Here is a 25,707-nt window from a genome sequence, read left to right as displayed (position 1 = left end):
TGTGGGCTGGAGGGGCCTCTGCAGAAAGATCTAGCTCCTTATAGTATCTTGATTCAGCCTTGCTGGAATTCTTCTCATAAGTCTAACTGAATGATGTCTTTCATATTTTATGCCTTGTTGTGTGGGGTGGACAGGACTCTAGACATGAGGCCAGGAGTGATGATTCTAGACAACTTCCTTGCTCTGTGACTTTGGTTGGCTCACTTTTCATCCCTGTGTCTCGATGTGTTCATCTGTAAGATGGGGACACTAGACTGAGTCCAGTGAGTCTGAGTCCAGACAGCTCTGGAGAGAGGGTAGGGTTGGGGACCAGAAGCACTCTGGGTTTCTATCCCCTCATCTGCATAGTGATGACCCTGAAATTGTACTGACCGCCTGCCTTACCCAGTGAGATTGGGGATCCAGTGGGTTGAGCTATCCCCTTTCTAGGCCATTTTTCTTACCTGTCCAGAAAGGTCTCATGACACCTGTCCTCTTCACCTCACATGGCTTTTATCATACTGAGAGTGTTCTTCAACCTCAGGGCCTCCTTGATGCCTAAACCCTGTTGCCTGGCATTCAAGGTCCTCCATGATCGACTCCCAGCTTTTTCCTGCAAGATGAGGGCCCTCACTGCCTACGACTGCATCCTGTTCTGTTCCCGTAAGGCCTCCCACCTCACCCCTCTTGTCAGCCTATTCAGTCTTCAGTGCGGCTCTAGCACTACCTCCCCACAAGGCCTCCCAGCTTGCCCCAATCTTCAGTGCCATCCTTGGATCATCTTGCCATTTTTAAGGAGTGACTTTAATTTTGCATTTGTAGACACTGAAGTACGGACAGACCATAAACTCTTTGAAGGTAAGGCCTGAGCTCACAGTGATGGACGTTAGAGTCCTTGACTCCTAGAACAGGGCAGCCCAGAGAGAGGAGAAAACTTGCCTAAAGTCACATAGCACATTAGTGAAAGAAACAGGCCCAGAAACCAGTTGTCTTAGGCCCAGGAAGAGACATTATTAGGAATGTGGTGAGTGAACTAGAGGGGCAGAGGAAAGGGCAGAGACCTCACATTGGACTGACCTCTGTTCCAGCACAGCTCTGCACTCAATAGCTGTGCCACCTGGAGCACCTTACCTACCCTCCCCAAGCGACCTTCAGGTGGGGTTGGAATGAGGACATGGTGAGGCCTGGCACACGGTGGGTGCTGGGTTATTGTGAGGTGCTCATTATTATTCACCATCCACTTGTCCGTCCCAGCTCCCCTGCCTGCATTCCACTCCCCTCCTTCTTTCCTTAAACACCAAGCACTTGATTTTATCGCCTTGTCATGAGAAATCCAATGTGAGTGTCAAAGCTGCCTCACGTGGGCTTCCCTGGTGGCACAGTGATTGAGAGTCCGCCTGCCGATGCAGGGGACGCGGGTTCGTGCCCCGGTCCAGGAGGATGCCACATGCCGCGGAGCGGCTGGGCCCGTGAGCCATGGCCGCTGAGCCTGCGCGTCTGGAGCCTGTGCTCCACAACAGGAGAGGCCACAACAGTGAGAAGCTCACGTACCGCAAAAAAAAAAAAAAAAAAAAGCTGCCTCACGATGTGCCTTGCAGAAGTGAGAGGGAGAAGGGAAAGCCCTGATGGTCTTTTAGTCTTTTAGGGGCTGGGGTGGGAGCCCAGGGGGACGAACTCTGTGGAGCGGATGGGTGGAATTTGGCAGGTGTCACTTTTAGAAAAGTCACGCCACCTATTTTAAGGAAGTGAGGGGGTGTGCCCCATCGCTGGCCAACAGCTGCTGGATGCTGGTGGGCTGGAGCGTCGGACGGCACCTCAGGGTGAAGAGCCCTAGCAGGTGGGTCTGGTACCTCTCTGGGAGGCTGCTGGCAGCTCCCCAGACTCCTGCCACCTTCCAGCCTGACCCCTTGTGGACGGATGGAAAGCCGGTGCCTGTTTTGCCAGTGTCACTGGCTGGGGCCGGGAGCCATCCCAGAGCCAGAGTCCCTGTGGGGAGGATGTCAGGGGCTGGAAGTGGGGGTGACGAAGTTTGGCTGTGGTTGGAGGTGCAGTGAGTGTCCGGCTGGGTGCGCAGTGGGTGGGCATAGGGCCCCCTGACGTGGCTGTGGCTCAGCTGGCAACCTCCCTCTGTGCTCTGCACTGGGCAGGCAGGCGGGCTGGCACGGAGCCTCCGTGCGGGGCTCTAGGGGAAGGGGGGCCCCCGAGGGCAGTCTGAGGAAAGGCCGGGACACGGTGATAACTGATAACCGCTGGCTCAGGAGGGGCGGGAGCCGGGGAGGAGGAGTGTGAGGAGAGGCGGGCCGGCTTCATTTGGAGCTGGAGCCGGGCTGTCGCTCAGGTGACCAGTGTCTCTCCGAGGAGGGTGCGAACAGCTAGCGGGGTGTCGGCAACGATGATCCAGAATGTTGGAAATCACCTGCGAAGGGTATGGAGGGTGGGCTGGGGGCGGGTTGGGGGCAGAGGGGAGGGGACTGGAGGCTGGGGATCCCGAAAGAGAACTGAAGTTTCCATTTTAAGTCAGAAGTCCTACATCTTCTCTCTCATTTTCCATGGGCCATTTTCTAGCTGTCTTTGCAAGGAGAAATCACAGAACTCCTGGGCTGGTTTATTATAAGCAACAATCCCCAAACAAGCCCCAGGGGCCATTAGGAGGGCTGGCTATGTTGAGTGGAATCATCTTCGGCAAGTTCTTTGCGTCTGGAATTCTATTCTGGGGGTGTGTGTCTCTCCCCATGGAGTTCTGTGCCGGTTTCTGCCTGACGGCTGAGCTCTGTGGCTCTGTAGCGCTTAACTCTTAGAGTTCAGGGCTTGAGGGCCACAGAGCTGCTAGAAGATACAGGCTAGGGGTGTGCGTGTGAGTGAGCGTGACAGGCTGAAGCCAGGGTTCTTGGGGACAATGACCTCTTTGGGAGAGCACGTGCAGGACCAAATGAGGGCTGTTGGAAAGATGTTCTGCAAGGTGACCTCGCAGAGAACGTTTCCCTGAAACCTCCTAACAGGGACTTTGGAGCTGAGATTAGATGCTGAGTCACCAGACAGACCCAAGTGCTCAGCGGTCCCTCTTGGGAGCCTTTGATCTGGGGAATGGAGAAGCGTTCGGGACAGACTGGCAGACGTGCTATGCTGGGTGTAGAGCTACCATCCTCTGAAGACATTTTTGGGAAAAGCCTTTTAAAAGGGGCAGGGACAAATAAAGACATCTCTTCTCCACCCCCTCCCTCTATCTGTATAACTGGCCTTGATCACCACCTTTGGTTCATTGCCTGCATGGCAGATCTCCTTGGGCTCCCCTTGTTTCCTCCTGAATTCTCCAAATTCCCCTGGAATACAGGAAGCTGCTGTTAATGAAAAGCAAGCAAACCCACCCACCAAACTCTTCACTGGGGACAAAGAAAACCGGGTTAAAGGAGGGCCTCAGATAACCCACATACCCTGCTTTATAGGGTTTGGGGGCCCTTGTCAGTATCCCATGGCACTGCAGACAGTGAGCATTTTGGAGTCGGATGGTTCTTGCTTTCACCCATCACTGGGTAACCCAGCAAGCACCCGGCACATGTGAGTGAATGAATGAGATGGTGAGCCTCCTGCCAGGCTGGGGTGGGGGGGGGAGGTTGGCGGAGCATTGAGTGCCTGTGTGGTGGTGCTGGAAGGGTCACCTGTCCTGTTTCTCTCAGTGGAGACCCTTCTCCTTCCCCACGCAAGATGTCAGTCTGAGTCCCGCACTCCTGGGCTGGTACCCTGTGGGAGGCTGGGAGGCTGGGAACCTCTGCCTGAGTTCTAGCCTGGTCCAGGCAGCTCCCAAGGGGGCCCAGGAACTTCATTTACTCTGGGAATGAGGATGGAGCTGTTTGTCCCAGTTCCCCCTGAGAAGCTCTGCACCGGGTAGTGCTGCCAACAGGGTGGCTGAAGGTCAGAAACAGACGTGAGCATCTGTGCACATGTTCACACACCCACAGACTTACACGTCGTTCCTGACCCCCTGTGGCCATCCCCCTGCTTCACCTTGAACCCGAGGACAGCTGGAGGTGCTGCTCCCCAGCCCCCAGCGCCAGCCTCAGTCAAGGTCTAGTTCAGAGTGTGGGGAGGCTTAGGGCATACCATTTGCCTACCTCTGGATTAGAATCTCATCTTCACCCCATCGTTGACATGTAACCTTGGGCCAGGCGCTCCCCCTCCCTGGTTGTTCTCTGAGGTCCCCATCATCCTTGACATCCTGGGGGTCTGGATGTTTGTGAAGGGTTTGTGCACCACCTTGAGGCTGGTCCTGACAGTGAAAAGTAGGGGCCCAGCTCCCTCAAGGACCCTGCTGTGTGGTGGAGGAAGGGAGACCCCTAGACGTAAAATAATGTGCCTCACATGTAGCAGGAGCACAAAAACTTGTGGACAAATGAGCGGCCATGGGAGCTCAGAGGGGGCTGAAGGGGTCCCAGAAGGCTTCCTGGAGGAGGAGATGGGACTCAGACACTTAGCTTCAGCCTATTTGGGAGCCACATTTGAGCCCCAGTCTCAGCCATGGGCAGATAGCCTTGGTGTTCTTAGTCTGGAGGACTCATCTTCATCCTTCCAAACCTGGCTCAGCCATCATTCCCCTTCAAACCCCCATCCTGCTGCTCCCAGAATTAATGGTGCTTCCTCGGGATGTTATACTGGCCTCAGTTGTTCCCTCTACAGGGATTAGCCTGTGTCAGCGCTGAGTACTCTGTGATGAGCCCAGGCTATTGTGTGGAGCTGACAGCTAATGAGGGAGACACAGTGAAAAGGTAGTCAAAGAAACATACAATGAAAATCTGTGATAAGAGCTGTGAATAGTAATAACAAATGTCATATAAATGCTAGCTATGTGCCAAGCATGCATTAATTCATATATTCCTTATAACAACTCTGTGAAGTAGATAGTGGTGCCATGCCCATATTAAAGATGAAACCGAGACAGAGAGGTTAAGTAACTTGCCCAAGGTCACACAGCTAGTAAGTGGCACTGCTGAGATTAAACTCAGGCTGTCTGGAGAACAGAGAACTATTAGAGAATAATGAGAGAGGTCACAAGAGAGCTCTGTGACCAGGTGACAACTGAGCAGAGACCCAGCGGCTGAGAAGGAGACAGCCATGGGAGGAGATGGGGGAAGAGCGTTCCAGGCAGAGGGAATAGTATTCATTTATGGGCTCCGAGGTTGGGGGAGCTTGGTGCATCTGAGCTGCCGAGCGAAGGCTGGCGTGGCTTGGGATGGAGAGTGAGGGCAGAGCAGCTGGAAGGGGCTGAGACACGGCTACAACGTGCTGCAGGCTGGGGGCCTGGACCCCGGAGGCAGGGTTTGGGGTTTGGAGTGCTGTGGGCCCTATTGCTCTGCCCACCAAACTGTGCACTCTTTGGGGACTCTCTGGTCCCCAGTCTTGGTGCCAAGGTGTGCGGTCCCTGCACACTGAGCTCAGCAACCCGGGAGAACACATCATTAGAGTTCCTCTCCTCCAGCGCCATGAAGGTCCCCACTGCTTTCCCATCCACCTCTGACCCCTCACAATAGGGAGGTGGGCCATAGGATCAGCGCCCTGGTGCAGACAAGGCACAGAGAAGTGAGAGGATGTGCCTGGGCTTGTACCACTGGTGAGAGACTCGGAACCCCTACCTGCTAGGTTGGGACCCCTTTTCCAGCCCTTGTCTTGGCCACCGAGAAAGTGGCCTCGATCTCACACCCAGACTCACCCCATGCCAGCCTCCTCTGCCCACCTTCACACACTGACAATGCAGATTCAGGGCTGACCTCCTGCCTCTACCTCCTAGGGCCTAGGGGAGGCTGCACCCCTGCCCTTCACCTGTGCCTGGTCCAGGTGGGTCCGAGTGGGACAGTGGTAAGAGTCCAGATAACTGCCTTAGAGACACTCACACACTTCACTCCCTGTAGACCTGTTTCCTCATCTGTGAACGAAGTCTGTTCCTGCAGATCTTGTTAAAGACATTGGAGGAGTGTAGATCCTGGCACATAACTGGCCACATTAAATGTTGGTTCTTTTATTTCCGTCTCATCTGGACTTCAGTTTCCTCAGTGGGTTAACGATAGGGTCAGTGGGTCAGATGAGATGGTAAATGCCAGCTTTTTGTTGAGCACCTACAGAGTGTCATGTGTGTTTAAACTTCCCAACAGCTCTGCAAGGCTGCTGGTATCCAGCTAGCTTTACAGCTAAGAAAACCAAGGTTCTGGCACTGAGTCACTTTGAGCTAGTTAGAGAATTTGAAGTCTCGTCTGACCCTAAGCTACAGCTGGGCCTTGTCCTGGGCTGACCTGGCTGAGCCGAGGAACTGACACCTCTGCCTTGTGCCTGCTCTGTCCTGTGCCTCCAGGGACAGATGGTGCTGCCGGCTGGGTCCTCTGCCAGCTCCCTGGCTGCAGACCTGTGTGTTCCTGCCACTCCTAGAAGCAGCCTCCTTGTGGGTAGGAGGTAGCACAAGGGCAGTGATGGAAAGGACCAGAGTCTGGCATTTTGGGGACACAGGGATGAGTCAGACTGGACCTGTCCTCAGGTTCCCCCAAGGTGGTGGGGAGACAGAGAGTGGTAAAAGCCAGTGGTGAGAGCACAGTGTGGCCAGGCTGTGACAGAGGGAAGTCCAGAGGTGGCCCCTCCTAGCCTAGGGGACAGGGCAGTCTCCCTGGAAGAGGTGATGGGGTAGCTCAGCCTTGAAAACTTTTCCAGGTTAGGAAGCATGGTTCCGGCAGAGGCACCTGTGTGTGAGATGTGGGAAAAGCTCTTTCCGCAAGGAAGAGGGAGAGCATTTGGCAGTAACCCCTTGAGGTGTCTCTCCCCGGCCCCCTTGCCCATGTAACACATGTATCCTGCCTGGGCCTTCTTCAATAGTAATAACCTTCTCTCAGCAAATCAGACATTAATTAATTAATGGCAGTAGACATTAAGTATTAAGCACCTCTTTTGGAGAGGAAGCCTAGTGAATGAGCAGAAAGAACTGTGGTAGTGAGAAAAGCAAAATCCCAGCTCTACCAACCAGAGCAACGTGGCCCTCAGATAGCCCGGTTTCAGTTCCCTTTTCTGTGCAAGAGGGATAGTTGTCCCTCACAGGGTTTGGTGAGGATTAAATGGTGTTATGGATACGAAGCCATTATATAATGTATAGAAATGCCTGGAACATAGTAGGTGCTCAAAAAAGTATAGTGGGGTGATGGGGGGTGGGAAAGGGGAGATGTTGGTCAAAGGGTACAAACTTTCAGTTATAAGATGAATAAGTTCCGGAGACCTAAAATACAGCATGGTGACTGTAGTTAACAATAATGTCTTATGTACTGGAAATTTGCTAAGAATGTGGATCTCAAGCATCCTCACCACTCTCCCCAAAAAAGGGTAACTGGGAGGTGATGGATGTGTTGATTAGCTTGATTATGGTAATCATTTCATGATATATACGTATATCAAAACGTTGTGTTTTGCAACCTGAATGTGTACAACTTTTATTTGTCAACCATATCTCAATAGAGCTGGGAAAAAAAATAGTGAGGCCCTGGGACTCTAGAGAGACATGGGCCTGGCTCCTGTTTTCAAGGAGTTTATCTCCTCATATGTACACCCACTTTACAGTCTAGAAAGTGGTTGTATGTGCTTTACCTTGTCTGGTTGTTCAGAAGTCCAGGGAGTCAGCGGGCTGGCTGGCAGCACCTCTGTGGTGCCACACGGAGGCCCATCATTTGGAATGGGATGCTCAGTGCTGGTGGCAATGCTGAACTCCACCTCTAGAACAGGCTGTGATCCTCCCTGGGGGTGCGGCCCAGCCAGGTGTGGCCCTGTTCCCAGGCCTGGAATCCGGTCAGACATCTGGAAGGGGAGTGGCCTTCAAGTCTTCCTAAAGCAGCCTCAGATTTCCAGCATACTCCAGGGCTGAGCCAAACCAGGTGAGTCTCAATTTCCATTTGATCCCTTAGGGAGGGTGTGGAAAGACCCAGTTCCTCTCCTTCTCTGGGGATACTGCCCCCAGAGCTGTGGGAGGGATGGTGGTCTGGAGTCAGAAGGCTCCAGCTCGTTCTGGGCTAGTGCCTAGCGACTACCTTTTCCCAGCCTCAGTTTCCTCATCCGAAACACGTGGACAGGGGGGTAATAATGGTCCCTGTCATTTGAGCCTGCTTTGTGCCAAGGAGGTTAGTGTCATGATGCATTTACCTAGAGATTGGACGGCCTGCCTACAGGCTTTGAGAGCAGTGGGGTACGTGGGACACATGGGCCTGGGGAGAGGAAGGGGCCCAACGACTGAATGACTTTGGGGCAAGGGAAGGGGCAAGTACAGCATTGCTTCCTCCACCCCTACCCTGAGGGCCTCTTGGGACTGAGATTACCTGGTCCCCACCCGCCTGCCCTTACTTTGGAAGATAAAAGTAGAGCTTTCAGGCTGCAAGACTAAGAGAAGGTTTGTCTCACCCCTGCTCAGACTGGTTCTCAGGGAGGCACTTCTGAGCCTGCTAGGCCCTCTGCAGAGGCATGGGGGGATGGAGATGGTGGGAGGTGGTGAGATCCCCACAGCCCAGTGGGGGATGGACTGGCCAGGGACCACTCCCCTCCAACTCTTTCTCCGTATCACCTGGAAGGCAGGAGAGCAGGGAGGAAACCGATGGAGGGTCTCCCAAGTGCCAGGTTCTGTCTCATAAGTCCCGTGGGCTGCAGGATCTGATCTCCCTCCAGGACTGGTCCCCCTGCAGCACCCCTGCCAGGCTCTGGAGTCAGAAGAGCCCACGTCCAGTCTCTGCTCTGCCTTTTACTGGTCATGTTTCTTTGAGTGGATCTTTCCCTGTTCCCTGAGTTTCCTTTTCCTCAACCATAAAATGAGGGCTCCTGCTTCAGGGCAGACTTGAGAATTAAAGGACCCCCAAGAACTAGGCCTGGTACATAGTAGGTGCACAGTAAATGGCAGCCATAGATTTCTAAAAGGGGATTTTCTGAGCTTCTGGGAAAGCAATTCTTGGGCAGTCCCCGTGCTGTAGGCGGCTCTCAGGCACACAACTGGCTCTGTACCATTAGCAGACAAATGAGCTCTTTGTTCTCCTGCTTCTAGGCAAACAGAACCCCTCCCTTGTCCCCATGTCCCCTCCCAGATACTCCCTTGTTTCTTTGCTCTCCATTCCCACAAGAATCTGAAAGAGTTTTCTGTGGTCCCTGCTTCCACTTCTTTCCTCTCATCCTTTTCCTGATACACTCTAATGGGCTCTTCTCTCGCCCTTCCTCTCGCCCCCTTAGAGCTTCTCTGACCCTGGACCCGCAGGCGCCCCTCCTCCTGCAGATCCTCCCAGACCTGGTGCTCCTCCCACCTCAGGGCTCCTTCTCTGGCTCCCTTGCAGGCTCCTCCTTCCCAGCCGACCTCTTTTGCTCTCTCCTTGGATGATATCTGTTCTATTACTATGACTGTGTGACAAACTAACCCCAAACTTAGTGGCTTAAAACAAGAACCGTTTTATTTTATCTTGAGATTTTTGTGGGTCAGGGATTTGGGCAGGGCTTGGCTGGGTGACTCTTCTGCTCTATGTGGTGTTGATGGAGGTTACTTGGTGGTGTTCAGCCAGTGGATGGGCTGGACTATGGAGGCCACCATGGCTTCACTGGTATTTGGCCCCTTGGTGGGAATGGTCGGAAGGTTGATTCTAGCTGGGACTGTCATTCTGAGCAGCCACATGGGGCCTTTTCCATATGAAGTTCTCAGTGGGAAGTCAGACTTCCCACCTGGCAGTGGGCTCCACCAGAGCAAGAGTTCCAAGAGGCCTGGGTGGAAGCTGCCAGGCTTCTCATGATCTGGTCTTAGAAGTCAACAGTTAAGGACTTCCCTGGTGGCACAGTGGTTAAGAATCCGCCTGCCAATGCAGGGGACACAAGTTCGATCCCTGGTCCGGGAAGATCCCACATGCCATGGAGCAACTAAGCCTGTGTGCCACAACTACTGAAGCCCGTGTGCTCTAAGCCCAGGGTGCTGCAACTACTGAAGCCCGCATGTCTAGAGCCCATGCTCCACAACAAGAGAAGACACCGCAATAAGCCCGCACACCGCAACGAAGAGTAGCTCCTGCTTGCTGCAACTAGAAGAAAGCCCACACGTAGCAACGAAGTCCCAACACATATTAAAAAAAAGAAGTCACCAGTTGAAATGTCACTAAGGGGGATCCAGATTCAAGAGGAGGGGATTAGACCCAACCTGGGATCTAGGGAGGAGTAGGAAAGAATTGGCAGCCACCCTTGACTGAACACGGTTGCAGAATCCTGTGGATCTTAAAAGCCCAAGTATTCTCATGTCCCCAGTTGCAGCCTCTTCTCCAGCAGACTCCAAACTTGAACATTCATCCTCCTTGACATCTTTCTTTAAGTGTTTCATAGGATCTCAAAAAATTTTGAATCCACCCCTACTTATTTCTCCCCTGGTCTCTCCCAACTCAGTAACCATCACCACCATCTACCAACCATTTGTCCAAAGTCTGGATCCTCCCCACGACCTCCTGTTCTCTCACTCTCACACGTGGAAGCCTTCAGCACGTTGTGCTGGCTCCACCTCCCATACTCCTGGGTCCATCATCTCTCTTCAGACTGCAGGGGCCTACGGAGGAGTCTCGCTGCTTCTCTCTCACCCTGCAATCCGCCCCCACACAACAGCAGAGTGATCTTTTTTATTTTTTAAAGATATTTTATTTATTTATTTATATTACTAATTCTATTTATTTTTTGACTGTGTTGGGTCTTCGTTGCTGCGTGCGGGCTTTCTCTAGTTGCAGCGAGCGGGGGTTACTCTTTGTTGCGGTGCATGGGCTTCGCATTGCTGTGGCTTCTCTTGTCGCGGAGCATGGGCTCCAGGGGTGCAGGCTCAGTAGTTGTGGCTTGCAGGGCTCTAGAGCGCAGGATCAGTAGTTGTGGTGCACGGGCTTAGTTGCTCCGCGGCATGTAAGATTTTCCCGGACCAGGGCTCGAACCCGTGTCCCCTGCATTGGCAGGTGGATTCTTAACCACTGCACCACCAGGGAAGTCCCCCACAGAGTGATCTTAAAATGCAGGTCAGATCACTCTCTCCCCACTCATAGACTTCAGTTTTTCCCATCACACCTTGAGTAAAATCCAAACTCCACTGAGACCTTAGGCCTTGGGTGACATAGGACTCTTCCCGGTCTCTTCCCTTCTCCCTGACACTGCCCTGGCTACTCTGGCCATCCTGCTGTTCCTCTGGCAGCCAAGCTTGTTCCCGTTCCTCCTTGCACTCTTTGCACCCTCTGCTCCCCTGCCTGGGACTCTGTGCCCCCAGAACCTTGCCCAATCTCTCCTGCTTGTCATTCATTCAGATCGTGGCCACGAGTCTCCTTGATTACTCAACCTAAATTAGTTCCTTCAGGTCCACCACCTCCTGTCTCTATCACATATGCTGTTTTTCTTCTTTCTAAAAAATTCTTTTAAATTGAAGTATAGTTAATTTACAATGTTGTGTTACTTTCAAGTGTACAGCAACGGGATTGTTATACATATATATATATTCTTTTTCAGATTCTTTTCCGTTATAAATTATTACAAGATATTAATTTAATTCCCTGTGCTATACAGTAGGACCTTGTTGTTTATTTTATATATAGTAGTGTGTATATGTTAATCCCAAACTGCTAGTTTATCCCCACCGCCTCCCCCATCCCTGTTGGTAACCATAGGTTTGTTTTCTATGTCCGTGAGTCTATTTCTGTTTTGTAAATAAGTTCATTTGTATCATTTTTTTTTTTTTTAGATTCTACATATAAGTGACATCATATGATATTTGTCCTTCTCTGTCTGACTTACTTCACTTAGTATGATAATCTCTAGGTCCATCCATGTTGCTGCAAATGGCATTCTTTTTTTCCTTTTTATGGCTAACATTCCATTGTATATATGTACCATATCTTCTTTTTTTAAAATTAATTTTTATTGGAGTATAGTTGCTTCACAATGTTTTGTTGGAAAAATATGGAACGCTTCACGCATTTGCATGTCATCCTCGCGCAGGGACCATGCTAATTTTCTCTGTATCATTCCAGTTTTAGTATATGTGCTGCTGAAGCGAGCACAGTACCACATCTTTATCCGTTCCTCTGTCGATGGACATTTAGGTTGCTTCCATGTCTTGGCTATTGTGAATAGTGCCACTGTTTTTCTTCTTATAGTACTTTTCACTCTAAAACAATCTCGTTCCTTTGTTTATTGTCTATTCATGAGTGGAGAGTCTGGGTCTTTAAAAATGTTGATGTTGATCCCCGGCCAGAATAAGCCTCTTTCTAACCTTGTCCACTCCTGTTTGGTCTTGGTTTTATTCCTTACCAGGACCCTCCTGTCCTCTGACCCCGCCAGCCCTCACATTTGCAGTCAGAGGGCTGTCACCCAAGCCACAAGTAGCCTGACCCCCTCGCTGTCCCCACTACTGCCTGGCTGTCCGTCCTGTGCCACTCTCTGTCCCCTCTGTCTCCCCCTTACAGAGCTGGGCCTCACACTGCCTGCTGTGCCTCAGCTAGAGGCTGTCTCTTCCCTGCCACCCAATCACTCCTGCCCCCACCGCTCACCTCCGCAGAGGCCTTCAGCAACCACAGGGCCCCCTTTGGATGCAGCAGGAGTTGCCACTGTTGTGCTTGTGGTTAGGGAAAACCATGAGGCCATTTTTGTATAAACAACCATTAAGCTAGAGCCACGCCAGCACACATATAGCATAGGACAAAGTGATGGCAACAGAAAAACTTAAATGCAGCCTGACAGTGTGAATCATGTTCATTTTCATCTGCTTGGTTTTATGTTTAAAAGTTACAACCTTGGGCTTCCCTGGTGGCGCAGTGGTTGAGAGTCCTCCTGCCGATGCAGGGGACACGGGTTCGTGCCCCGGTCCGGGAAGATCCCACATGCCGCGGAGCGGCTGGGCCCATAAGCCATGGCCGCTGAGCCTGTGCGTCCGGAGCCTGTGCTCCGCTACGGGAGAGGCCACAACAGTGAGAGGCCCACGTACCGCAAAAAAAAAAAAAAAAAAAAAAGTTACAACCTTTCAGGTGGCCATCCATGACCAGGTGTGTCTTCATTCAAGCCCTTTGACCAAAAGTTGAACAGAGCAGACAAATGTGGGACTCCGTGGGAGACAGCTCCCAGGTTCAATTTAACTCATGTCTACTGAGCACCCATAGTGTTCTGGATCTGTGCAAACGCAAAATATGTCTATTCCTGCCCCAGTGAGCTCTTCCCTTGTGCCTGGAATGCCTTGTTCCCTGTGAACCCGAGCTGGTTTCTTGCGATCACTGCCTTCTATACCAAGAAGCCATTTCCTTAGTGAGACATCTTGAGCCTTTCAGGGGCCAGGGAGATGAGAAGTTGCTGAGTCTGGCTAGACTGTGAGTGATCATCCGTGGGAGGCCTCCTTGGAGTACCACAGACTCCAGCCTGTTCAACATCTTGATCCATGGATGAAATGAAGCCCTGGTGGTAGCCAGTTGGCATGTTTACCTGGAAGTGTCTGTCCTGGAACTGGGTAGAAAGGCCTGTCTGCCACCACTGGGAGCTTCCTGCAGCTCTCTTGTCTACCCGAAGCCTGGGTACTCGTCCTCAAGCTTGGCGTGGGCTCTGCCAGTGCTGCCTGGCCAGTCGCGGCGGGGATCTCTTACCCCAGGGACCAGTGCAGGACCTTCCTGGTTAGGACGATTTCCTGTATCCTTCAACAATGCCTTGGCTTTTTTTTTTTTAATTGAAGTATAGTTGATTTACAATGTTGTGTTAGTTTCAGGTGTATAGTAAAGTGACTCAGTGATATATATATATATATGTATTCTTGTGTGTGTGTATATATATATATATATATATATATGTATTCTTTTAGATTCTTTTCCATTATAGGTTATCACAAGATATTGAATATAGTTCCCTGTGCTATATAGTAGGTCCTTGTTGTTTATCTATTTTATATATAGTAGTATGTATCTGTTCAACCCAAATTCCTAAGTTATCCCTCCCTCTCCCACCTTTTCCCCTTTGGTAACCATTAGTTTGTTTTCTATGTCTACGAGTCTATTTATGTATTGTATGGAATCTAAAAGAATGATATAAATGCCTCATCTGTTTTTTCTTTTTTTAAAGATTTATTTTTATTTATTTAGGTTGCACTGGGTCTTAGCTGCAGCACGCGGGATCTTTGTTGCAGCATGCAGGACCTTTTAGTTGCAGCATGTGGACTTCTTAGTTGCAGCACGCGGGCTTCTTAGTTGCGGCACGCGGGCTTCTTTGTTGCCGCATGCAACTCTTAGTTGCGGCATGCATGCGGGATCTAGTTCCCCAACCAGGGATTGAACCCAGGCCCCCTCCATTGGGAGCGTGGAGACTTACCCACTGGACCACCAGGGAAGTCCCCATGCCTTGGCTTTTTAACAACATGGAGAGCTGACACTTTTCAAGCATTTTCTATAGGTCAGATCCTGGTCTAAGCACTTTGTATATAATCTCATTGAATACTCACTACGATATTATTATTCCCATGTTACAAATGTGGAAAGTGAGGTTCAGAGTGGCTCAAGTAAGTGACTAAGTTTATCCAGGGAGACAGAGGTGGTGCCAGGATTCCAATGCAGGCTGTGTCCCACTTGCCAGCCCCCTGTGCCTTCCTGTTTTTCTTTCTTCTCTGTCTGCCCTGCTCATCACCTCTTCAACAAGCCTTTCTTGTGGGCTCAGATTCCTCTGAGACAGTTTAGGGCATATGGGGGTGGGAGTGGGACTAGGGCAGGAATGATAAGGCCACCTTGCAGCCAGAGAGCTTGAGGCCTAGGAAGGCCCTGGAACATGGTGAGTGCCCAGCAGAGAACCACTGGTGCATCTGCTCAACTCAGCAGCCCCTGCCAGGGAGCAGGCCAGGCCCAGCTCTGGGTCCCAGCCTTCCACCTGGCGACTCGGGGCCTTAGAAGCAGCCCCTCGAGGCTTGGTGTCCCCTTGCTGGGCCTCCTGAGGCCCACTCTTCCTGCGGAGTAAGGGAATGCGTTCTGTGGGTGAAGTCACACCCACTCTCAACACTCTGCTCTGCTTAGGAATTATTTCTTGAACACTTTGGAGGAAAGAAGTTGGTGTGTTGTATGAGGGGACGGGAGCTGGGCGAGAGGACGAGAGAACTGTTGACCGGTGACCAGCTGGGACCTTGGGGGAGTGTGGGGACCAAGCAGGGGACTGAGCCTGTAGGTGCTGCCTGAGGGGTTGGGGCAGGGGCCCCACCTGCTGGGGAGGGCAGACACCATCCCTCAGTGGAGGGGACTGCAGGGACTGGAGCAGCGACTGGGGCCTCCAAGGGGCCACGGGGCTGCCAGCTTCCTGGGGCAGGAAGGCCCAGCTGTGGCCAGAATCCCAAAGGGCTGAGAGCAGCTCCAGCCTGAGGAATGTGATCAGTGGGGGAGTTTGGGAGGGGGCCCCTTTCCTGCCTCCCTCACTTCTCTCTCTGGTGTGTGTGTGTGTGTGTGTGTGTGTGTGTGTGTGTGTGTCCTCTCTTCCACTTGCTCTGTTCCCTACCAGCGTCTATTCTTTGACCTCATGGTTTTTCTATTCCCTTTCTCTCTCCCTTCTTTCCCTCTTTCTCTCTCTGTAACCCCTCTCTCCTCCCCCCTCCCTTCTTCTCTTTCTCTCTCCCTCTCCCCTGTGCTCTCCTGGAGGGGACAAATGGTCCCTGTAACTGTTTCCAGCTCCAAGGTAAATGGACTTGCTTGCAGGATGGCCGGACCTGGCCCATCGCCTGGCCACCCGTTGCCACGGTGACTCAGATGCGGTGTCAGGCAGCAGCCTTGGCAGTCTGGCAGGCAGGGCATGGAGGGCTCTGATGAAGAGAGAGGCTGGCCCTATTCTTCACATATCCTGAAGGGCTCACCCCACTGCCAGGGGCTCGCGTGGTGGCGTTTCCCCGTGAATGTGGGTTCCATGCTGGATACTATCAGAGGGGCTTGCCTGAGGGGCCAGGCTTGCCTGAGGGGCCAGTCACACTTGGGGTCAGACTGCCTGTGTGCAGACCCCTCCTGCCCCTTTCTGGGGTCTGCTGGAGGTAGGGGGTGAGAGGTGGCAAACAGCTCCAAGGAAGGAAGCTGCAGGGAGGCAGCTGTCAGTGGTGGAGGGGCAGGGGTAGCTGGACATGCCTGCGTCTGAGAGGGGCCTATCTAGCTGTCCATGAGGTTTCCTCCCACTCCCCAAAGTTAAGGATTTAGAAAGTACAGTATTCAGCTGACAGACAGCTTGCAGTTTCTGCACTGGTGGTGGCACCTCACTCCCTCACAGGCTGCTGGCCTTGAGCATCCAGTAGGACAAGGGCCTGGACCCTGGACTGTGCTGGGAGGAGCTCCTGATACCATCACTGTTTCCTGCAGAGGATGTGAGGGTCGATGGGGAAGAGAGCTTCCCTGAGGGCCCTGCCTGGCATGTGTGGGTAAGGAAGGGCCTGTGCCTGGCACTAATGCCTGAGATGCAGCAATAACTATCCTGCCTGTCAGACAAGAGAGAGGCAGTTGCAGCAAAGTACCCAAGCAGACTCAGCCCTTGAGTTAAACAGACTTGGGTTCAAGTCCCAACTCTGCCCTTTACTGGCTGTGTGTGTGTGTGTGTATGTGTGTGTGTGTGTGTATGTGTGTGTGCGCACACGCGCATGCACCGTACCCTTTCTGAGCCTCCGTTTTCCCATCTGTAAAATGAGAATAATAACAACATTTGACTATCAGGGCTGTGTGAGGATTGAAAGAGAAAAGGCACAGAAAATGCTTAGCACCACACCTGGCACATATTAAATAATTAAACAAGGGAGCACGATTGTTTTCATTCTCACCTGCATACCTACCCTTTCAATTTTATAAACGAGGAAGCTGGGGCCAGAGACATTTAAAAACTTGCTCACGTCCCATCGGTCATAGTTCTGCAACACTCTGTGGGGACAGTGCCCAAACAATGCAGAGAAGCAGAACTGACGATGAGGCTACTTTGAACCCCAGTCCCACGCAGCCAGTCCCTGCAGTTTCTGCCTTGTTTTCAGGCCCCTGCTGCGCCCGCTCTGTGTAGCAGTGTCTCCCAGGTAACCCCTGTCTTGCTCTGTGCGGGTGGGGATCCACTCGGGCTGTCCTGTCCCTGTGGGCAGGCCCTTCGCAGACTCAAGAAGTGCTGGAATAAAAGGAGGGCTGAGCCACTGTGGTTTACAAGGCACTTTCCATACATTTCCTCCCATCTCCACATTCTGGTTTCCAGGAGTGAGAAGGCTGCTGGGGAAAAGATAAGTCTGGTCCTGCCCAACTGCTTTGTCATCTCCAGCCTCCCTCACATCTGGCAGCACTTCACAGTTAGTCGGGTGCCCTCAGTTTCGGGATCTCCTTTAACCCTCACTAGTCTTGGATGGAGATGGGATGGGGATTGTCCTCACCTTCTCAATTACTTACTCAAGGTCTGCCCCACTTCAGGCCCTTTCACTTAAGACCTTGGACAGACGGCACCCACTGCCTCAGTTTCCCCATCCATACCAGCAGGCAGTTGTATTCAATCTCTAAGCCCTTTTCAGTCTTGTGGTGATGAGGCAAGAGCTACCTTGTAGATAGAGGCAGGAGGCCTGCACTTAAGCCCTGGCTCTGTGGTTTAGAGCTGGGGGACCTTGGACTTGGGACTTCTCTGGGTCCCCTGTGTACCTTGCCAATGATAACACCTCAAATGTTTCCTGTGTATCAGATGAGATAGGAATGGTTAAGCATTCAGGAAATGCCCTCCCTGCCCTCTCTGGCCCCTGGCTGGCTCTTCAGTGGGGCAGGAGGAATTCTCCAGATGACCCAGCTGAGGGTAGGTATCAGATTTCAGACAAGCTATTTTTACCCTTGGGGAGTGGATGGAGGCAGGTGATGTTCAGACTCTCTGTTCTAGAATGGGGTGAAGGGGGGAAAAAAGAGAGAGAGAAAAAGGACTTCTCTGGTGGTCCAGTGGTTGACTCCGTGCATCCACTGCAGGGGGCACGGGTTCGATCCCTGGTCGGGGAACTAAGGTCCCACATGCCTTGCAGTGTGGCCAAAAAAAGAAAAAAAAAATAGAATGGGGTGAGGGGGCAGGGCCTCTAGTGGAGAACTTCTCCTGACCTCATGGCCTGTATTCTCCCTGCCTACATAGGGTGACATCAGTGGGAATTGGAGACCCTCTGAACAAACTCACTCATTTGGTCCATGGTGAGCCAGTCTCCGTGCTGGGCCCGGTGGACACCAGGTGTAGAGAGAGAGGGCTCCTACCTGGTGGATCTTCACATCGATGTCCACCAAATACTCCTACAATTAAATGAACGTTATCACAGTGGAGAGCATTTAGAGCAGAGGCCCACGGGGCCAGGAGCATGAGGATGGGGGGAGAGAGAATGGAGCTGAGGGATGAGAAGGTCTTACGGAGGTGGAGAGGAGAGGGAAGAGTGCTCCAGGCAGAGGGGACGCTGTGAGAAGAGTCCAGAAGTGGGCAGTGGCCTCATGGGTATGAGGAACTGAGAGATGGCCAGTGTGGCTGGCGGTACGGGTGTGATCAAGACTGGAGGCGCGGCCGGCGATCTGCCGGGGGCCTCGTGGGTCTTGTCAAGGAAGTCCTCCCATAAGCCAAACACTTTCATGGTTGAAAAGAGTCTTGGAGACTCTCTAGTCAAATGCTCCATTTGACATACGAGGAAACTGAGGCACAGAAAGGTAAAATAACTCATCCAACATCTCCTGGGGGTGATGAGCTGATACCAATTCCACTTATATTCACTTTTATAGGAAGGCACTGAACTGGAAATGCCTCATGAAGCTCTACCTCCAAAGGAGGCAGGCTTAGCTCAGAATTTCAATTATGCCCCCAACCCCACTTCCCTTCTTTGACAGATTTAGGGTCAGGGGCAAGATGAGAAGGTTGGAGACCCTCCCATCCCCCTCTGTCCACACTGGGAGAGCACAAGAGCTGGCTGTCAGGAGGGGAGTGCCCACCGCCTGAGCAGCCTACCCCAGGCTGTGAGCTCTGGGTGGGGACTCAGGGCACTGTCTTCTGTTCTCTCCTCCGTCACTGACCTGCTGTATGACGTGGGGTAGTTTGCGTCCCCTCTCTGAGTTTCAGATGGAAGAACTTCTTCCATCTTCTCCATCTCCAAGGCCTATGGAAGTGCTTTAGAGATATAAATGTGGGCTTTGGCTGGTATGTCTGGGATTGTTTGTTTGTTTGTTTGTTTTGGGTTGTGCTGCATGGCTTGCAGAATCTCAGTTCCTGACCAGGGATTGAACCCGGGTGACGGCAGTGAAAGCCCAGAATCCTAACCACTAGGCCAGGGAACTGCCCTGGGATTGTCTTAAACTCTGTCACTTCTCAGGTGTTCAGAAGCAATGAACTGGCTCTCAGCCTTGGTTTCCTCATCAGTAAAATGGGTAGAATAACAGTGCGTTGTAGGATAGATATGAGAATTACTGAAATAATACATATGGAAGCTCCTAGCGTAGAACTTGGTACATAGTAGGTGTTCAATAAGTGCTAACCAAATGAATGGCATATAGGAGGTGCTTAGTAAAAAATAATGGTTTAATTCTCTACCTTCCTCACCCCCAAATCTTGAAAAATGTCAAGTGCCAACACACCCTGTAGCTAGAAGTAAAATGAGGATGTGTGCATAAGGCACTGGAGACCATTATTTATCTTCTAGAATGAAGGTATGATCTGATATGTATGACTATCAAAAGCCTATGGAACAGGCCACCGATGTCCTCCCAGTCCTCAAGCTGGTGTCACAGATGAGTGGATCCTCTTTTTACCCGAGAGTTTGGTTCTCACTACTGTCCTTTATAGCCTTGTCTACTGGGAATCTCAAGGCCAAATGCAGTTCTCTATGGCAGCATCTTTGTGCACCTGGATTCCTAACATAATTGCTCCTCCCTTATTTTGTTCCTTAGCTCTGTTTGCATTATGGAGCCGTATGTGTGTGTGTGTGTGTGTGTGTGTGCAGTCTGTGTGCATGTGCAGGCTGCCTCAGAGCCTTTTTTGGGAAGAAGACAGGGAATAGACTTGAAGGGGTGTTTAGGAGGTTGACAGATGCTCCTGCCTTGCTGGTGGGAAAACCACTGGGAGGTGGCTGGTCGCTCTGAGAGCCTGGAACCACCTTTGTGGGGACAGGGGACCGGCTGAGGCAGCTCCCTCACACTGCAGGAGTGCCTGGTTTTCATGAGGCCTGGCTGGCAGTGGGCCAAGGCACTTCTCCCTGCTGCCTGCCTGCCTTCCAGTCCCCACCCCCTGGGGAGAGGCTGGGCTGGAGAGTGGGGCGGGGGCAGGGCCGTGCGGGGTCTTGCACCCTGCACTTGAATCCCTGCTCCACTATTACTGGCTTTCTGAGTTCTCACAGAACCTCTCAAACCGGCTACCCGTCTTGCCTCCTCATGGGGTTGCCATGAGCTTCTGGTGAACTCATACATGAGAAAGTACTATGTAGACAGTCTGGTTTGAGCTCTGTTTAGGTGTCTCCCAGCTATATTGCTGTAGGAAGCCCAAACTCAGTTTATAATGCTAACCTAAGTGCTCAATAAATGTTAGCCACGTGGCAGGCGTGTGCTAGGAGCTTTGAACATTTGATCTTGTTTAAGTTCACCCCATGATGACCCTGGATGTAGGTATTATAATCCCATTTTTACAGTTGAGGGAAGTGTAGGTAGTCCACAGAGGTAGGCTGAGCAGCCTGCCTGAAGTCACACAAGTTAGTTATGGAACCGGACTTGAGTCCAGGCCAGGCTGATGCCCAAGGGCAGCCCCGTGTCATGGTGGGTGAGCTGAGCGGTCACCCAGGCCAGCTCCTCCCCTCCAGGGTAGGTAGGCCTCTTCTGCTCTAGGCCTGCTCTTTGAGATGATTCTTTTTTTTATTTTTTTGGTTGCTTTGGGTCTTTGTTGCTGTGTGCGGGCTTTCTCTAGTTGTAGTGAGCGGGACCTACTCTTTGTTGTGGTGTGCGGGCTTCTCATTGCGGTGGCTTCTCTCGTTGTGGAGCACAGGCTCTAGGCGTGCGGGCTTCAGTAGTTGCGGTGTGTGGGCTCAATAGTTGTGGCTCATGGGCTCTAGAGCGCAGGCTCGGTAGTTGTGACACACGGGCTTAGTTGCTCTATGGCATGTGGGATCTTCCCAGACCTGGGCTCGAACCCGTGCCCCCTGCATTGGCAGGTGGTTCTTAACCACTGCGCCACCAGGGAAGTCCTTCAAGATGGTTCTTGAAGGCACTAAGATGTCTCTGCTGGCTGGTCTCTACATTTTCCCGCTAATCATTGCAGGCCACGCCCTTCTCCAGGGGTCTTCTGTGGTTTCTGGGGACTCCTTAGCCCCTCCCTCTGTCTGTACCCAAACAGGTACCTAGTACTTTCCCCACCTGCTTCCCTTTGCCCCGGCCACTCCTGTCACTGGAGTCCCCGCTGTTCCTGCTTCTCCTTTCTGCTGTTCTGCAGTCCTCCCTGTACCTCAGATGGTCCTCGTCATCAAGTCTCAGCTCCTAGGCCGCCCTTGTCATCACCCTTTTCCTCTCCCATAGGCGTTTATTTGGCACCTGCTCTGTGCCAGGCCTGTCTCCATCCCTGTCCTGTGGGAATGCCTGTCTGCTGGGGCAGGCGGCTCTGAATCAGTGACTGCACAGCTCGGTCAGTGCTGTGTGGAGACAGTACGGCTGTGGGGGCCAGGGAGGCCCTAGGTCTCCCTGGGGAAAAGGCGGGGGGGAGGTGCTGAAGAGGGAGGAGGAGGAAGCAGTCACTCGGCAGGTAGCGCAGGTGAAGGGATCCTAGGCAGAGGCAGTGCCCATGTGGCAGAGGAACGGAGGTGAGGTGAGAGCGTGCTCTGAGGAACCGAGCATGGTCTGAAGCTGGGAGAGCAGCTGCAGGGACAGTGGCAGCAGCTACAGAGTAGGGCCTCGATCCTGAGAGCGGTAGGAAGCCATCGAGGAGTCTTGAGCAGGAGAGATGCCTGCTCAGGCTTGCCCTTCAGAAAAGTCTGTGTGGTCCTAAGGCACAGAACCAAGTCCCAGTTGCAAGGACTGGGTCTAGCCTCCCTGCAAGGCAGGACGCTGTAGGTTGTGGTTGTCTAGCTTGTGGCTTTGGGTTTTGGAAAGACCCTTCCGGTGTTGCATAGAGGCCTGGAAGGAGGTGGGGAGCTACTGGAGGCCTGTGGACTGGCTGTGGAAATAACCCAGTGAGTGAGCAGTGCGGGGGCCTGAGCACATCAGGTCAGGGGGGCTAGACTGAGAGTTTAAGGAGGTTGGGTCACTGAGACTTGGCTACTTGGGGGAGGGAGGAAATCCAGATGAAGTCTGTAGTGTGGGCCTGTTGTGAAATTGCCCAGAAGGAGCCCTGGCCTAGGGGGCTTTACCAAGACCAGCCTTTCCCTCTATGTGCCTCAGTTTCCCCAGGTGTGAAGGGATTGAGCAAAGTGGCCTTTCTTGCTCTGACCCAGCAGTTCTGTTACACGACTCTGGCTGAGGAGAAGGGACACAGAGACCACAGTGTAGCCAGCTGGGGCCTAGTCTGGGATTGTCAAATCTGGCCGGGTCTGTTGCGGCTGGAAGCCAGCGCCTGGCATGGCTACCGTCGGAGAGCGCATGTCCCTGGCCCTTAGATGCCCTCTCCACCTTCGCGCAGGCTCTGTCCTCCCTGTCAGCTGTCTTGGCTCAGCCTGCCTGGCCGCCCCAGGCCCTAACTCTGAGCAGGGCCTCTGGTCTCCCCGTGACTGGCCCTGAGAGGAATGGCTCGGCTCTGGGGCCTTATTGGCAAAACACTGCCTGGGCCACACACGCCCCTGCCTCCCGGGCTGGATGCCTGCCCACCATGGGATTAGAAGGAGGTCTGGCCTTGCCTGCCCTGACGTGGCAGACTGCCTTGGAGCCCAAGGAAGGAGTTGGAGTGTGAGAGGCTGTGCTTCGCCTCCCTGCGCATGCTCCAGCCCAGGGGCTCTGCACTCCTCTCTTTGAGGGAAGTGGGAGCACAGCACAGTGGGGCTTGTTCCTTAGCTTGCCTGGGGGGAGGAGTGGGGTGGGAGCTCAGCCCTGCTCAGAGTACAGTATTTCCTGCCTGACAGGTAACCGGACTCCTTAGCTTCCTCATTGGAAAGCTCAGCTGGCCATGCCAGGGCCCTGCAGGATTAGATCCCAGAATCCTGGAATCAAGGGTGGGATATCTTGAGGACTGGCAGTTTCCCCCTGCCTCTGCCTGGTGAGTGACAGATGAGGTTCAGGAGGGGATGGGCTTGCTCAGGATCACATAGCACCAGAGGAGCAGGGCTAGGATTTGAACTCAAGTCTGCCTCTAGACATTCCTTTACAAACCTTTGATGAGGTCCTACTGTGTGCCAGGTACTTCTTTTTTTTAAATTTAATTTATTTATTGATTGATTTTTGGCTGCGTTGTGTCTTCACTGCTGCGCGCGGGCTTTCTCTAGTTGCAGTGAGCGGGGGCTACACTTTGTTGCGGTGCGTGGGCTTCTTATTGCTGTGGCTTCTCTTGTTGTGGAGCATGGGCTCTAGGCACGCGGACTTCAGTAGTTGCAGCACGTGGGCTCAGTGGTTGTGGCTCACGGGCTCTAGAGCGCGGGCTCAGTATTTGTGGCGCACGGGCTTAGTTGCTCCGCGGCATGTGGGATCTTCCCAGACCAGGGATCGAACCCGTGTCCCCTGCATTGGCAGGTGGATTCTTAACCATGGCACCACCAGGGAAGTCCCTGTGCCAGGTACTTCTAAGCATGAGCACTAGAGTAGGAGCTTCGCAAAGGATTGGCCCAATTTCTCTTATATGCTCAGTGTTTGGGGGAGGGTCCAATACAGAGGAGGTGCTTGGTGAATGAATGAGTGAATGAATGAATGAACAAATGGGTAAGGCAAAGATCCTGCCTCCAGGCATGTAGACTCCAATGGATGGGACTTCTGTTTTGCACAACAGGGAATAGGAGGCTGGTAGGAGTGGGTATTGGCTAGGTGGGAAGCAGAGAGGATTGGAATTCAGATGTCCTGACTGCTGGTCTAGGGCTTTTTCCATCCTCACTTTCCTCATCTGTAAAATGGGGTAAATGGTTTTCACCCTCTGCCTGCCTCATGAGGATCCAGTGAGGCAGTAGAGGAGAAGAGGCTTATAAAGCAGGGACATTGTGCTGGGGGGGGGCTTCCCTGTGTGCACATAGAGAACCGCCCAGAAACTCCACATGCTCTGCTTTTCTTCTGCCCCCTTACCCTCTGCATCTTGCCTCCCCCATTGCCCTAGCTTTCTCCAGGGCTTCTTTCTGGAATGTTCTGCCCAGAACCTCTAGCCATGGGAGGGGTTGGGAAAAGTGTGGGTGAACGGAGTCTGCCTGCCTCCTTCCTCTACCGTCTCCCACACCCAGAAAGCCAGCCACCCGCATCCACATCCAAGCAGGCCCCCAATGCACACCCGGCCGGAAATGCCTTGGCAGTGGTTACCATGGTGATGGGTCCTGATGCTTGGACTGCAGTGGCCTGGGAGCTGCCTGCAACAGCCTGGCAGCCTGTCACCCGCAGGCCCCCGCCCAGGCTGCGAGTTCCTGGCACAGCTGCCCTCCTCTCTCTCCTTTTGGTCCCTAGCACTGAGCTTGGTACCCAGGGACTCTTGGGAATGAGCTGCCTGGCTGGGAACCCACAGGCTGTTCTGGGTCAGACTGGCTTGGTTCAAATCCCAGTTCTGCCTCTTAGGGGGTCAGTGACCTAAACAAGTTAACTCTGTGTGTTTTGAATTTACTGAATTAGCTACGGGATCCTTGTGAAGGGAGTTATCCGAAGGGTATAGACTCCCAGAATGAGATCCATCCTTGCCCCGAGCCGTCACTGCCCCCATCCTGCAGCAGTGGCAGGGTCAGCATCGGGTCATAGCACTCTTTGCTGCTGAATCCGCATCCAGGGCCCTAGATACCTCATCTCGGGCCCCAGGAGGTTCTGCAGGCAGTGTAGTGTGATGGGTAGGACCTCAGACTCTGTGGGTCACAGCTGGGCTTGGCACTTACTTGGGCTTCAGTTTCCTCATCTATTTTTTTTTAAATTATTGAATTTGTTACAATATTGCTTCTGTTTTATGTTTTGGTTTTTTGGCCACGAGGTTCCCCCCCTGCACCCCGACCAGGGATTGAACCCACACCCCCTGCATTGGAAGGTGAAGTCTTAACCACTGGACCGCCAGGGAAGTCCCAGTTTCCTCATCTTTGAAATGAGGATAATAATGTACCTCTTTCAGAGGTTTGTTGTATGGATAAAGTTTGAATTAGTACTTGTAAAGTGCTTAGATGAGTATCTGATACTTAATAAGCACTGTATAAATGTTAGCAGTGACTTATCATCACCACAATTGGCATTGGCCATGAAAATTGGAACCCCTATGCCTGTCCCTCCTGTCATTTTTTTCATGCAGGCAGGTGTCCCCACCTCTGTTCACAGTGTCATGAGAGAAAGGATGGCAGTTTGACTCCCCTTCCTCATCCCACCTCATCAGGGCACTGCTAGGCACGCCCCACCTCTGCTGCCTGGCCAGTGAGACAAGCTGGGCCCTGGGCAGAGACTCCTCCTCTAACTCATGAGTTTGAGGACTTTCTCTGCTGGTTCTCCAGCTGGCAGCTGTTCCAGCCCTGGTCTGGATCAGCCAGCTGGTCTGTGACCGCCCAGAGCCCTCCCAGTCAGTAGAGCTGATGACGGATGAGCACCCAGCAGAGATGCTGCTACTGAGGTCATCTGAAGAATGAGAGGTCCAAAGAAGGGGCTCTTATAGGATGAAATAGGA

General features: G+C 52.6%; 1 protein-coding gene across 1 annotated transcript in view; it reads left to right on the top strand.

Annotated features, from left to right (window-relative positions):
* Window positions 1-2,371: 2,371 nt before the first annotated feature.
* ACOT11 (acyl-CoA thioesterase 11) overlaps window positions 2,372-25,707 on the top strand; it is a gene marked incomplete at both ends in the record, with an annotated part of 42,930 nt that continues 19,594 nt past the window's right edge. Inside the window, one exon of the mRNA XM_081226600.1 lies at window positions 2,372-2,404. Within this exon, the coding sequence (XP_081082726.1) occupies window positions 2,372-2,404 (33 nt within the window). The remainder of the gene's footprint in view (window positions 2,405-25,707) is intronic.

This window comes from Mesoplodon bidens (assembly GCF_964165515.1).
Source record: "Mesoplodon bidens genome assembly, chromosome: 2".
Lineage (NCBI taxonomy): Eukaryota > Metazoa > Chordata > Mammalia > Artiodactyla > Ziphiidae > Mesoplodon > Mesoplodon bidens.
Note: the sequence above shows the minus strand (reverse complement) of the source record. Positions and strands in the feature narration are given on the sequence as shown.